This window comes from Aythya ferina, assembly GCF_964211825.1.
Source record: "Aythya ferina genome assembly, chromosome: 8".
In the NCBI taxonomy this organism is placed as follows: Eukaryota; Metazoa; Chordata; class Aves; order Anseriformes; family Anatidae; genus Aythya; species Aythya ferina.
Window position 1 is genome coordinate 4,636,349 of NC_140304.1, and position 13,706 is coordinate 4,650,054.

Here is a 13,706-nt window from a genome sequence, read left to right on the forward strand (position 1 = left end):
GCGGCGGCCGGGGCGGCTGGCCAAGATGGCGGCGCGTGCCTGAGCCCGAGCCCGAGCGGCGGCGGCGGCGGCGGGGGGAGGCGCGGGGCGGGGAGGCCAGGCCAGGCCGCGCTGCTCGCTCGGCTGGGCGCCGCGCCGCGCCGGAGGATGGTAAGATGAGCCAGGGCGGCAAGAAGAAGAAACGCGCCGCGAACCGCAGCGTCATGCTGGCCAAGAAGATCATCATTAAGGACGGCGGCACGGTGAGGCCGCGCAACGGCACGGGGGCGGCTGAGGCCGGGCGGGGGGGGCCGCCGGGACAGCGCCGGGGCCCGCTCTGGGGAGCCCGGTGGGGAGGGGAGGGGAAGGGAAGGGAGGGGAGGGGCCCGCAGCCGTTGGTGAGAACCGGCACGGGGCTGGGGCGCTGTGCTCGGGGCTGGCCGGTGCTGTGAGGGCAGAACCGCGCGGGAGCCCCTCGCACAGGCGTTAAACGCACATTATTCAGGGTGAGGCGCAGAAGCAGAGCGGCCGCTGTCACGTTAACGCCGTGCTTCAGGATTACTTCTCTCCAGAGTGAGTGCTGGACACTGGCTGAGACATCACGTATTTCCAGGTGTCCTTCGTGTTTCAGCTTCCATCTGCCAAGGGGCCAGGAAGGATTTTATGGCAGCAGCTCTCAGTGGTACTTCTGGTTCAGTGTCTCCCACCATTACAGAGGCAGGGCGCAAGCTCACGGGGGGAGCTGCGAGCAGTTGTTGGTTGTTTTTAACACAGTGAGACAAAACAGGCTGCAAATGCTACATGGAGGTACAAAGATCTGTCGCTGGATAATGAAGATACAAGATGGTGATGCTTTGTACCTTCAAATAACTGTTCAGAGAACTTTATGAAAAGTTAATTTTTAGAACTATAAAATCTGCTATAGGAGAGTATAATGACAGCAAAAACGTACTTATGCTTGGGTTGTTGTTCTGCTGCAGCGTTGTGTTTAATTAGTCTCCTGTGCTCAGCCTGGCTGGTGTCTTTGCCTGCCCGACGTGCTGTTTGACGTTATGGGAGACAGGTAAATGAAAAGGGCCCATGACTTGAACATCTGCAATTAGCAAACCAGTAATTAATCAAGCATCTAAGTGTACAGTTTCCAGTCTGATTGGCTTATTTTGAAACTATTTCACATCAAAGAAAACTTTGTGACTCTTTCGCCTGCAAGAGTATGCAGCTGCTTAATGAGGCGCTGTCAGAGGCAAAAATATTTACTGATGGGGAACTTCCATCAGGTTAACTTACTGTCCCTCTGTTGATCCTGATGTTGAAGAAAAAGAAGAAGGAAAAAAGAAAGCAAGCAAAAGGGGAAAAAACACCCACGGGCTCTGCAAGGCCTCTCCTTCCGCCGCAGGTTCCGGTGGGTCCCTGCAGCGAGCGGTGCAGGTCGGGCCAGGGCACGGTGCTCCTCCACCCACTGCTCTCCCTTCCTCCCTCCTGCCCCAGCTTTGGCAGTTTTGGGTGTAGGCCAGTTTTAGTGCTTACCACTTCGGTGTTCTGGCACAGGCTTTATGAACTCACCTCATTCAGAGGCACCTCAGACTCCTTGAGTTGGCTTGGCCTTGGCACGTGGTGTGTCCGTGTCACCCCGTGCCATACTTCCTTACAAGTACTTCCAGTATTTCACCAGCAGAATTTGAAAAGGGTGACTCTGCCAGCGCCATCCCATCGAGCTCTCTCCCAGTTTTGTGTGTTACTCCCCGCAGCTGTGTAGCCGTATGGCAGGAGGCAGTGCCTTGCTGTCCGTGTGCGTGCTGCCAGCTGTGTGCTGAGTGACCCAGAGAGAGGCGCTAACAGCAGTTGGGTGCTATCAGCACTAATTCTGCCTTTCTGAGTGACCTGCTGGAATTCACCTTACGTAAGGCCGCGCGTTTTTGAAGCACTCATCAAATGCATTGAGTTACACACTGATCGAGATGTGACTAAATTACTTCTGCATTAGTAGATGAGAACAAATAACAGTACCTGTGAGAAGCGAGCAATAGAAATGGAAGGAAGTTTAACCCCCGTGGTCTAGATGCCACTGCAGGCTTGTTTCTGCCATAGTAATGGAAACATCGGCTCAGTGCTGCTTGCTGATGACATGGCAGAGGGCAGCAGTCACCTCGTGTATTGTTCTAAAATGGCAAACGCTTCGGTTGTGCGGAACAGCTCCTGGTTTCAGTCAGCTGCTTTGGTTTCCGTGTGCGATCCCAGGAACCTGCAGGGTCCTGGCCTAGGGCAGCACCGTGCTGGAGCTGCCAAGCTCAGAGACAGCTCTGAGCCCTGGCACTCGGAGAGAGAGGGTGGTTTATGATGGCACCGCTGCTGCCCCGCCGGCTGCAACACCCGGGGGGTCACGAGGCAGGGACTGGGAAGGAATTGGGGGAATACGAGAACAAACCTGATTTTCTGTAGCAGACTGAGGCAAACAGCTAAGACTGTTACTTCTGGCTTGCGCAGAGCGACATAAATTTTTAATGCAAACCCAAAATAGGGGTTGTGGGTGGAAAGAGGAAGGAATTGTGGGAAGTGAAGATAATTATAGCCACTTTCTGTACCTGTGAAGGCTGTTAATTTACTTCTTTAAGAGAATAAGGCTTAAAAAAATAGCAGAGATCTAGATGAACAGTTACTGAAGAGAGCTTGGGAAAGAAAAATAGCATAGTATTCAGGTACTTTTGTGGCTTACCTTTCATGTATTGATAAAACTACTTTTGAAAATGGTGATCTAGCTGTAGGGTGAATGGTCCCTGTGGTTTTCTGTATTTATTTCCTACAGTCGTTCAAAAGGCTTTTTTTTTTTTTTTTCTGTTGGAAGAAATTGGAATCTGGAGAAAAAAAAAAAAAAAAGCTGGCTATGACTTGCATCCATCTTGTAATCAAGGGAAGAGTGTAGTGTCACCTAACTGGAACTTAGCATTGTACAGCATTTGGGGTCAGAAGGCACCTCTGAACATCTCTGGGTTTGCCACCCAGCCCTTCTCCAGACAGCATCGACTAGAGCAGTTTGCTCAGGTCAGCGCCCAGGCGAGTTCAGGGGGCAGGGATCTGCAGCCTTACGGGGCAGCCTGGGCTGTGTTCTGCTGCGCTGAACGTTTCAGTAGAACTTACTGTGCCTCGCTTTGTGCCTCTGCTCTTGCCACTGAACGCGCCTGAGAAGGGCTGGGGCTGGGGCTGGGGCTGGGGCTGGGGCTGGGGCTGGGGCTGGGGCTGGGGCTGGGGCTGGGGCTGGGGCTGGGGCTGGGGCTGGGGCTGGGGCTGGGGCTGGGGCTGGGGCTGGGGCTGTGCTCGCTGTAAGCGCCAGGCCTGACCCAGCCGGTGCCTCTCCATAGCAGCCTTACACCAAGCGGGGACAGGTGCTAAGGCAGCACCTCTGGGCGTACAGCCCGCGTGTGAGAGGTCTGAGGGGTGGTTCGTATTGCATGCATATAAAATACTTTGTGCACTGGTTCTGTAATTTGCACATATGGCATGTTGTTGGGCAGGCGGCATTTCAGGAGAATATATGAGATGAGGTTATCCCACTCATGCTCTTACGTGCTCAAAAGCTGCTTCTAATTGTACCAAATTACCAAAGAATTTGAAGTCTCTTACTTTGTAACTTTTATTTATATTTATTTTTATAATCTTATATATATATGTAGTATATAAATAAGATTATATATATATGTAATATATATATAGTAATATATATGTATATATAATGTGTATAAAAGAATATACATGTGTATATATAATGCATATATACATATATATGCAATATATATAACATATAATATATAATATATATATTAATATATAATTAATATATATAATTATATAATATATATAATAATAATATATTTTTATATATATGTGTGTATGTATATATATATATATATTAGGGAAAAAAAATTGAGTCCTTGGTAGAGTCTGTTTCTGCTTTCAGTAGCATCCTTGTTTCCCAGCCTGGCCGTATGAGCGGTTCATTTCTGAATTTGAGATGAGGGTGTACTTTGCACTCCGCAGGGCATTGTCGCTTCAGCACATTTGCAGCAAAAGGTTAAGAAGGGAACTCCACCTGGTAGCAGCCAGCTTGGGCACCTGCGTTCAGATGTTCTGAGTTCAGTCTCATTTCTTAACCCTTCTGTTTATAGCGTTCAGATATGTGATTATGACAGCTTGTCGGATGCTTTAATGACCCAGTTTTCCTTTTGTTTTAGCCTCAAGGAATAGGTTCGCCTAGTGTCTACCACGCTGTGATAGTGATATTTTTGGAGTTCTTTGCTTGGGGACTCTTAACAGCACCCACTCTGGTGGTAAGTGATGTGCTTAAACTTCTTGTTGCATGGGAGATGGGGTAATTTCTGCGAAAGCATCAAATACCTGAATTAAATGAAAAGTGGGTACTATTGAGCTGCTCTCTTGTGCAAGTACAAAGTTTTTTTATTTACTTTATTTTTATATGGGGTCAGAAATTCAAAATTAACTAAAACAGTGTAACAGCATGACATATTGATGTGGCAGTCTGCTAACACTGGAGCTTACTTGTCTGTGTGTGTGTGTGTGTGTGTGTGTGTGTGTGCAAGAAGCTCTTTGCTCACCTCACTGTGCTTTTAGAACCAAGCTTTACGGCAGGCCCGGTTACGGCAGTTAGAGCCTCCCTATGATCAGTGTGACATTCATAGCGATGGGTTTGTACCAAATTCTTATCTAGTCCAGTTGGTTGCTCTCCATTTGGATTTAGTCTCTGAGAGTGACACATGCTTACTAATGAGATAGAACAAAGGCTTAAAGATCTCCAAGCGAACTCCACCTAAAATGCCATCTTGGTGCAGGTCTGTAAGCTGATGCTAGCCACGAGCAGTCTCTGGGTTACCAACTTGAAGCCAGGCACCGAATGGAAACCGTCTCAGGCAACGCTGTCAGACTGGAGAGCGGTGCCTGCTGTAACCCTCACGTCTAGGCTCCAGTCACTGAGCTGGGAGAGGCGCTTCAGAACGACGATGTCGCTCTCCTTCCAGCCTCCTACAGACAACAGTAGTGTGGAGAATCTGGGATGAAATAGCTTTTATAGGTTCTTTGTGTTCTTAGACTTCTGATACTGAAATTGGATGAAACGAATCCTTCGCAAAGTACCGAAACAGGCCTCTATCAAGTAAAGCTAAAACCTCAAAGTAACTTCCACATGAATTACATTATAGGTTATTTGTGGTGTGTTTTTGGTAATATCCAAAATTGAGGAAGAAAATACTTAGATGGCATAGTTGATAAATAAATGTACTTAGGAGTTCTGAAGGTGTCTCTGCCCCTCCCCAGTTAAGATTTGCGCTTCATGCTTGCATCAGGGTTGTCTCCCTACCTACAGTAAAGCATTTTACTGTATTTTTTGAAATGTTGGTACTTACAGCTAGAGCAACAACTTTGTGGCAGGTGCTGTTTGAAAAAAAGTCATTTTGGTATCTTACAACTAAAATAATACAGGTAGACCTTACCCATTGTTGAAGGGGAGACTCAATGTATTATTTAGTAATATATTAGTAAAGTGCAACAAATGTCTGAAGAGATTATCCCAAAGAGTGCTTTGGTCATTGACTTTACTCATATTGTTCTTTGCAAAGCAAGAACGGCGAAGGAGACTGCTTAGTTATTTCCCCCCTTTCTATGAATTTTGCTGAGGTGATGGATTTTGTGTATTTGGAGCATTCTTCTTGTGTAATTTCAGGAAGTAACCTTGAAACTAACTTGTTGGATAATGAACCTGAAAATAATGGTTACTAAGTAGAAGTGTAGACTTTGATTTTTCTTAGTGTTTTAGGTGTATTAATCTTGCATAACTTTGGATGTCGTAAAGGTTCTAGACCTTTTAAGATCTGTCTATAATCAGTGGAAATAGAAGCTGGTGTGGATGTACCACACTGTAGAAGATGGATGCGTTATGAGTACTATCTATGGTCAATATTGGGTGAATAACAGTGTTCTTATCTCCTTTCCAGGTTTTGCATGAAACCTTCCCAAAACATACATTTCTAATGAATGGTTTAATTCAAGGAGTAAAGGTAGGGTAACAAATGTTTGAGTAATTGAAAATACAGTTTTGTGCAAACGGTTGGCAGGATTTAGAAATGACTGCCAGATGAGAGAAACTTTCAGGATAGTTTTCATGGTGTAAAAAATACAAGATCAAAGTATTGCCAACAAAGGGAATACCAATCATTTTATTTTCTGTAGGATAGTGTTTGGTCTGTAACTGTTGTTTGAGTTCACAAAATAAAAAGGTAGTTAACTGATCCAAAACGATGTGTGGTGTTAAGATTTGCTGCTCTAGTAGGGTATTGGCAGTTACTTACATTCATGCGAATTCCAAATGTAAAACAAAACACAGTTCATAAAACTGCTGATATTGCTGGATCATCATTCTTGAGCTTTATATATCTCTGGGGATTTAAAATTTGAATTTTATGTAACTATGGGGTAGAAAATTAGGAATGCTTGACCATTTTGCCTTTGATGCATCGCACTGTAGTGATGAAGTTTTGTAAAAACAGAGCCCAGTCGCTGTCAGCTCGTGGCATGGCGGGCTGTCGCAGTTCTAACCACGTGGTTCTAACTGAAGCTTTCTCTCTATTTCACCTAGGGCTTGCTATCGTTCCTCAGTGCCCCGCTCATAGGTGCCCTGTCTGACGTGTGGGGACGGAAGTCCTTCCTGCTGCTAACAGTATTTTTCACCTGTGCACCAATACCACTAATGAAGATCAGCCCATGGTTAGTGCAGTCCTTCACACTAGATGCACGCTTCTCCTCTAGGTTGTTGTCTAATCCGTGTGTTTGTGGTATTGCTGATAAAATGTTATTTGCTCCATGCAATATTGAGGCTTTTGTGTTATTTCACTGAAAAGTTGGGGGAACGGAGTCAAAGTGGAGTAGCTGTCCTTTAGCCCCCACTGAGTACTTTCAGCACGTTTGTCAAGTGTTTTAGGATGCCACCCAAGAAATGGTAACAAGGCTTTTTTGTGTCCATGTTACTCTAAAACTAACCAGGTGCAAAGAAATGAAAACTTACCTTATGCATGAAGTAACTGTGTGTAACCTAAAATGTTGCTTCAATTTTATACTTCTGTTTCTCAAGCTTTAAAATCCATCAGCTTTCACCGGCTGTGCAAGTCGAGTAAGATCAAACTGGCACGTACGTTACCCTGGTACTGCCCCAGTTGGTGCTCGGTGTGGGACCAGCTGTGTGCTGTACCTCAGGGTGCAGCTGAAATAACGCAGACTGCACCGACACAGGAGGAGGCGGCTGTGCAGGCAGCTCCAGATGCCTTTCCAGTTTTCTCTCTGGTCACATGGATTCCTCGTCCCTTTCCTGGAAGCAGCTCATTTCCCAGCGTAGCTGGTTTCCAATGACGTCAGCACTGCCTAGCATCAAGATGAGGCTTATGTTGAGAGCTCTCAGTGAGCAGTTTGAAGTTCCTGACTTGCTTTCAGTCACAGATGCATCAACACGTAGCTTCCTAGAAGTGTTAAATCGCAGCAGCTTTTTGTACGTTACAAAATTATGCTGTTTAGCTTTGTGGTCAGTGCATAGAAGAAATCATACAACTGTATCCAGGTGCACTCATATTGGCTTTATCTTAATGCTTGTCAGGAAAACTTGGACAAGGCAGTAACTGTTGAACTGTATTTGGATTTTAAGTACAGACTTTTTCTTTCGTTTTGTGTGTTCTAATTTTTGTATATGATTTTTTTTTAGGTGGTACTTTGCTGTTATATCTGTCTCTGGAGTTTTTGCAGTGACATTTTCAGTGGTTTTTGCATATGTAGCAGACATAACGCAAGAACATGAAAGAAGTATGGCCTATGGTTTGGTATGTATTTTTTTTTAACTCTCTCTGTCTCTGTGGTATTCAGTGCTTATTACTTCAGTAGGTAAAGGTTTTCAAAATCGCTATTTTTGTTTCTTCCCTGGTAAGTCAGGTTCAGTTTGGAGTAGGGCTTTTCTGATTGCTTGTTCTTGCCACCCAGTCCTGGAGCTCCTCTTGAATATTCTGCTTCTGACTTAAAAGGTTTTACTATGCTTGTATTATATTTCTGTAGTTATTATCATTGTAATAACACTTTTGAATTGTGTCCTTGAAGATCTTACCGGCTGTTATTTGTTTCAGGTTTCAGCAACTTTTGCAGCAAGTTTAGTTACCAGCCCTGCTATTGGTGCTTACCTTGGTCGAGTCTACGGAGACAGCTTGGTTGTGGTCCTAGCCACGGCGATCGCCTTGTTAGACATTTGTTTTATTCTGGTTGCTGTACCAGAATCGCTGCCAGAGAAGATGAGGCCAGCATCGTGGGGAGCACCCATTTCGTGGGAACAGGCTGACCCGTTTGCAGTAAGCTAGCTAAATATGGCGGGATGCTTGTGTTAAGCTTGAGAAAAGTGATTGAATTTACTACATCTCAAGCTTTTAAAAAAAAAAAAAAAAAAAAGCCATCTTTTATCAAGTTTAATCTTGCATTGCTGCCAATACCTTTGCCAACAATCTTGCTAAACACACAGAAAATGTTTTGGTGGTGCCATGTAATGATTTAATTAATTGATTTGAATAATGATTTCATTAATTGATTCATTTTCTTATTATGTATGCTTTTCTGAATATGACAATTGAATGTTTTCCTTTTTTTTTTTTTTTTTTCCTGCCATAGTCCCTGAAGAAAGTTGGCCAGGACTCAGTTGTGCTGCTAATCTGCATAACAGTCTTTCTTTCCTACCTCCCAGAGGCAGGCCAATATTCTAGCTTCTTCCTATACCTCAGACAGGTAACGTAACATTTTGATATGGATTTGAAGTAAATTTATAGGAAAGTTTACAATAGTTCTGAATAAAAAACAGAGGTAGCTAGTGTAATTTAACAGCTTGCAGCAGTTAAGTACTCTTGCTGTTATTTTTGGTTTTTAGAGACAGATGAACACATTAAAGCAACTTCTCCAATTTTGTAACTATTTGCATTATTCTTGGGTTATGAAAATCACTATTTTAAACTGCTTTATTACTTTGAGGGAATCATTTACTTGTTTTCCATTTATGCTATTGCTTTTTGTGTTTTCCACTTTATTTAGTGGAAAATATATATTTAAAAAAAAAAATTGAATAATTCCAGTTTTCTGCATTGTGTGTTCCCACACTGATACGTGTGATATGATACACGTTTTTTTGGTCAATAATCAAATTACCATTCTTATTTTTTATACAGATAATGGGATTTTCATCTGAAAGTGTAGCAGCATTCATAGCAGTACTTGGGATTCTTTCCATTATTGCACAGGTGAGTTAATTTATGTAATTCACTGAGTAACTCTGGAGAGAGCTAAGCGCTGTGGAGAACTTCCATAATATTGTAGTTCCGGAAACATGAGTCACCTTCTTTTAGCTGTTTTTCTAAGCATCTAACAGTTTATTAACACTTCTACTTTAACTAACTTAGATGAATAAAACAGCTTGCCAAACAGGGTTTGGTTCATTAATATCCAAAGTGTTTTGTGTTGGGAAAACTAAATCCTCTTATGTATCAAATAAGCGGTGATAGTTTGTTTATATTACTTGCTAAATTAGATATATATATATATTTTTTTTTGGTAGAGGCAGGACTCCTGACTACAAGGCAAATGCTGCTTTTGAACTTAGCTTTTTTAATGCATTAATGTATTTGCATGTATTTAACATTTAGATTAACTTTTTTTCCCTTGTACCTTGTTCCTTGCTCTATCAGACAATAGTTTTGAGTTTACTTATGCGGTCCATTGGAAATAAAAACACCATCCTACTGGGTCTAGGATTTCAAATACTACAACTTGCGTGGTATGGCTTTGGATCAGAACCATGGTATGTAAATTCCATTTTAATATCTGAATGTGATACTTACAAACATGCACGTGTACATACATATGCTCCGTATGCAGAATGCTGTCCCGGCTGAACAGTTCCTTTGAATCTTTATTTTCTGCAGGATGATGTGGGCAGCTGGAGCTGTCGCAGCCATGTCCAGTATTACTTTCCCAGCTGTAAGTGCACTGGTTTCACGAACTGCTGATGCTGACCAACAAGGTAGGTGTTGTCCTAATCCTTTGAATTCTAGTCAAAGATCACTGTGAAGCTAAACATGTCTAGTGAGTTATCCTTACTCGTGGTAGCCTATATACCTGAGCACAGGTGACAAAAAGTTAAAATCACTTTAAAGCTGCCATATGTGCATGACAAGTCCTTCTGGCCCAGAGGCAAGAACATTCAGACCCCAAACATAGTACAATATTTAAAGCTGTTTGTTTTCTGTACTTTTGATGTAAGTTGGCTTTGTTGTACAGGCTGTATGCAGTGCTGCTGCGTGAGACTAAGGATATTGTATATACTGATCTCTTAATATGCGTGGCATAGGAAGCATTACTCTGAGCCTATAGGGAGATAGGAAAAAATATATATACCATAAAGACAAGTTGTCTGCACCCTTTGTTTATTGCTACTCACAGTCCAACAGCAGTGAGAGAAGTTTTCCTTTTTGCATCAGTGTAAAAGTCTTACTGATGTGTTCATAATCTATTAAAATCATTTTTACATATATAAATTTTATATATATATGTAGATACATAACAGAATATCTTGTTTTCTCAGGTGTGGTTCAAGGGATGATAACAGGAATTCGAGGCTTGTGTAATGGTTTGGGACCAGCACTTTATGGTTTTATATTCTATATATTTCACGTTGAACTGAACGAACTCCCCATGCCTGAATCACCACCAGGAAGCAGTGTTGTCACACAATACCATTTACAACAGGTACTCTTCTTTTACTGACTGATTCCCAAAAAAAAGGAATTGGGAAGAGACCATGTCTCTGGTGGTTCCTGACTATGATGCTGAATTACATTGTCAGGCTAACTGTAAATTAAGCATGTAAAAATAGGTTCTTAAATCACTCTCACAGGCTTTGGCTTGAGACAAGGTACTATGGTTCAGTTTTTGTTCCTATTAGCTGGATCTCTTAGTAGTTCGGCAACTGCCAGCCTTTCCAAAGACAAAGGAAAGATGAATTAATAACTACATAATCCCACTGTTTTCTTGTCTTACTGAGCAGGTCTCTGACATTGTATTTACCTCTCAGGTATCACGCATTTGGGTCGTGGTGTCTTTTAGCCTTCTAGCCAAGGCCTCTGTATTTTTTTTAGTTCCTAATAGATGATAAATTGTGGAGGAAATTCAGCGGGTGACTATACTGGTTGCAGCAGGATATGGGATACTTCTCTTCAGCTGTTACATTGCAGTGCTGTGATTAAGTTATAAGCAAAAGCTTTTCCCATACCTTGTTTGCAGAATTTTATTCAGTATTTTTTTCGTTAATGTGTTTTTTGGAAGTCCACTCTACAAACAGCAGTGAAATTGAATGATAATGGAAATACTCATTGTTCAGACCGCAAACAAAACTTTTCTGCACTGCTTTCATACAGTTGTGCTGTGTGCATGTACCTGTCTGGAACTAAAAAAGCAAATGGTACCTTGAAGGGAAGGAGAGAAAAGAACCAAGTTTAAGGTTAGTAGGGAGAAGACGCTAGATTTGAGTCTCCCCAGGTATCTCACAGGGAGCATGCTATACATAATGAAGTCCAGCCGTCAAGTACATAAAAGCGCGGGAAGTTGGCCTACTGCTGAAGAGCTGTTTGCTTCATAAAAGTTGCCTTAGAAAAGGAAGTTAGCAAACATTAGTAAATAACATGTGCTTCCTCTCCTAAATCAGAAACTTCATCATCACAGATTTCTTAGACTCTGCTTGGAGACAAGTACTGTATTGGCTAGCATAGCAAGAAAAAAAAAAAACAACTTTTAAAATTTGTTATAATTAGCCTTTCTTAGTATGTTAACACATGTAAAGGTTTAATTATATTTTGTGATGTTAACTGTCTATTTCTTTCCTCAGAATTCTATAATTCCTGGACCCCCGTTCTTATTTGGAGCGTGCTCTGTGCTGTTGGCACTACTTGTTGCCTTGTTTATTCCTGAACACACCAACTTAAGTGTACGATCCAGCAACTGGAAGAAACACTGCGGCAGCCACAGCCATCCCCACAGCCCACAAGCTCCCGGTGAAGCTAAAGAACCATTATTGCAAGATACAAATGTATGACAAAAAAATCCAGGAAGACTTTTTAGCTTTTTTTTCATCTGCAGTTTGGGATATACATTCCACTTCCATCAAAAACTTCTTAAGGTAATCTTAAGAAATATCTTTTTGCATGACGTTCATAGGAATTTAAAAACAAAAACAACAAAAACTGGAAGTTTCTCCAAAGATGTTGCCATTAAATTAATAATATACTTTAAAAAAATATTACGTACTCGTCTCTTGCCATGAAATACTGTTACTATTAAACTTTATGTTCTAGTTTGGAGACAAAAAGGAATATAGATAAGGTATGAGCATGTGTCTTTCTGTTTCCTTAAGGTGGTGAGCTTTAATTCTATTCATGCTAAGTCTCAATGAGACATACTAGCATCCATGTGGACCCATTCATTTTAATGTTGTAAAATCGTGGGTCAGATGATTCAAAGCCTTAATGTAAATGTACTCGAGTAGGGGAAAGGTGAATTGGTATCATTTATTTTAAAAAGTCATATGGTGGATTTGTTTGTTTGTTTTTTAAGTTTGTACTAATATAAAAATCACATGAGCACGCTTGCTGAACAGTAAAAGTTATTTTTTATGTAAGTGCATTTACTCTTTCTATTTTTGAACAAACAGTAGTATCAAATACTTGTTTAAATATTAAGTGGGTGTTTTGAGCCTGCAAATTTTAATATTGGCTCTAAAACTCTGCTTTCATAAGTACCATTTATTATACCACTATATTTCTGATGTTTGCATAATCATAAAAGGACCTCAAAACTTGAATACACAGACTGAAATATAAGCTGATAGCCTTGAATATGTCAGTGTGCTATATAGTGGCCTTTGAGGACTGTCACAATAACCCTTTTACATTACAGAGCTAATGTTTTAGTCCTAAATTTTCAGGACCCCTTAGTACAGAAGAGAGCTTTATACAATTACTGATGTGAATTTCTCTAAAAGTGTATATTTTTGTGTCCAGTTGTATTATTTAAGTGTTCCTTTGTATAAATTTATGTATAAAGTATTGTATAGGTTTAAAATGTTTTCATCTTGTGGTTATTGCTTAATGCTTTTTTTACCTTTGAACATTCACCATGGTTGACCAAGAGCAGGAAAAAAAATGTAAATATACTGTTAATAAAGTTGAATATTTTAATGAATTTTTAAATAATTGTTAATGTCTCTTCCACCCTTAGTCAAAGTTATGTAGTATGTATGTTACACTTCAGCAGGGTTTTCAAGAAGGCTGGAGTACATGTCCAGCACTATACCTTGTCAGATGAGCCTGCCTTGAGCAGGTAGGTGTTATCCCTTACGTTTAGCAGCACAAGCTGTCTGCAGCTGTCTGCCTCTTTCCTTAGGGCTCTGGCAGAACAGTACTATTATAGATATGCTATACATAAACTTGTCAGTAACAAAGACAGTTCAACCTGTAGTGCACTGCAGTTCTGCCTCCTCTTGTGAAATTTCAAATTCTCAAGCCCACTAAAGTTTTATTTTATCTTATATTTGAACAAGACTGGGAGAAGTTAATGTTTTAGTTACCAGTCTGCTGTTGGATAGCAGCTTATACATACTT

The 13,706-nt window shown here is 41.5% G+C and overlaps 1 protein-coding gene across 1 annotated transcript; it reads left to right on the top strand.

The window, feature by feature from the left end:
• MFSD14A (major facilitator superfamily domain containing 14A) lies at positions 1-13,298 on the top strand. The gene is made up of 12 exons (XM_084527303.1): positions 1-242; positions 4,206-4,301; positions 5,979-6,041; positions 6,620-6,747; positions 7,733-7,847; positions 8,145-8,363; positions 8,677-8,790; positions 9,225-9,296; positions 9,741-9,853; positions 9,978-10,075; positions 10,637-10,800; positions 11,936-13,298. Exons 1-12 carry the CDS (start codon positions 156-158, stop codon positions 12,140-12,142), a joined length of 1,476 nt encoding a protein of 491 aa, XP_084383429.1. The 5' UTR covers positions 1-155; the 3' UTR covers positions 12,143-13,298.
• The last annotated feature ends 408 nt before the right edge of the window (positions 13,299-13,706 follow it).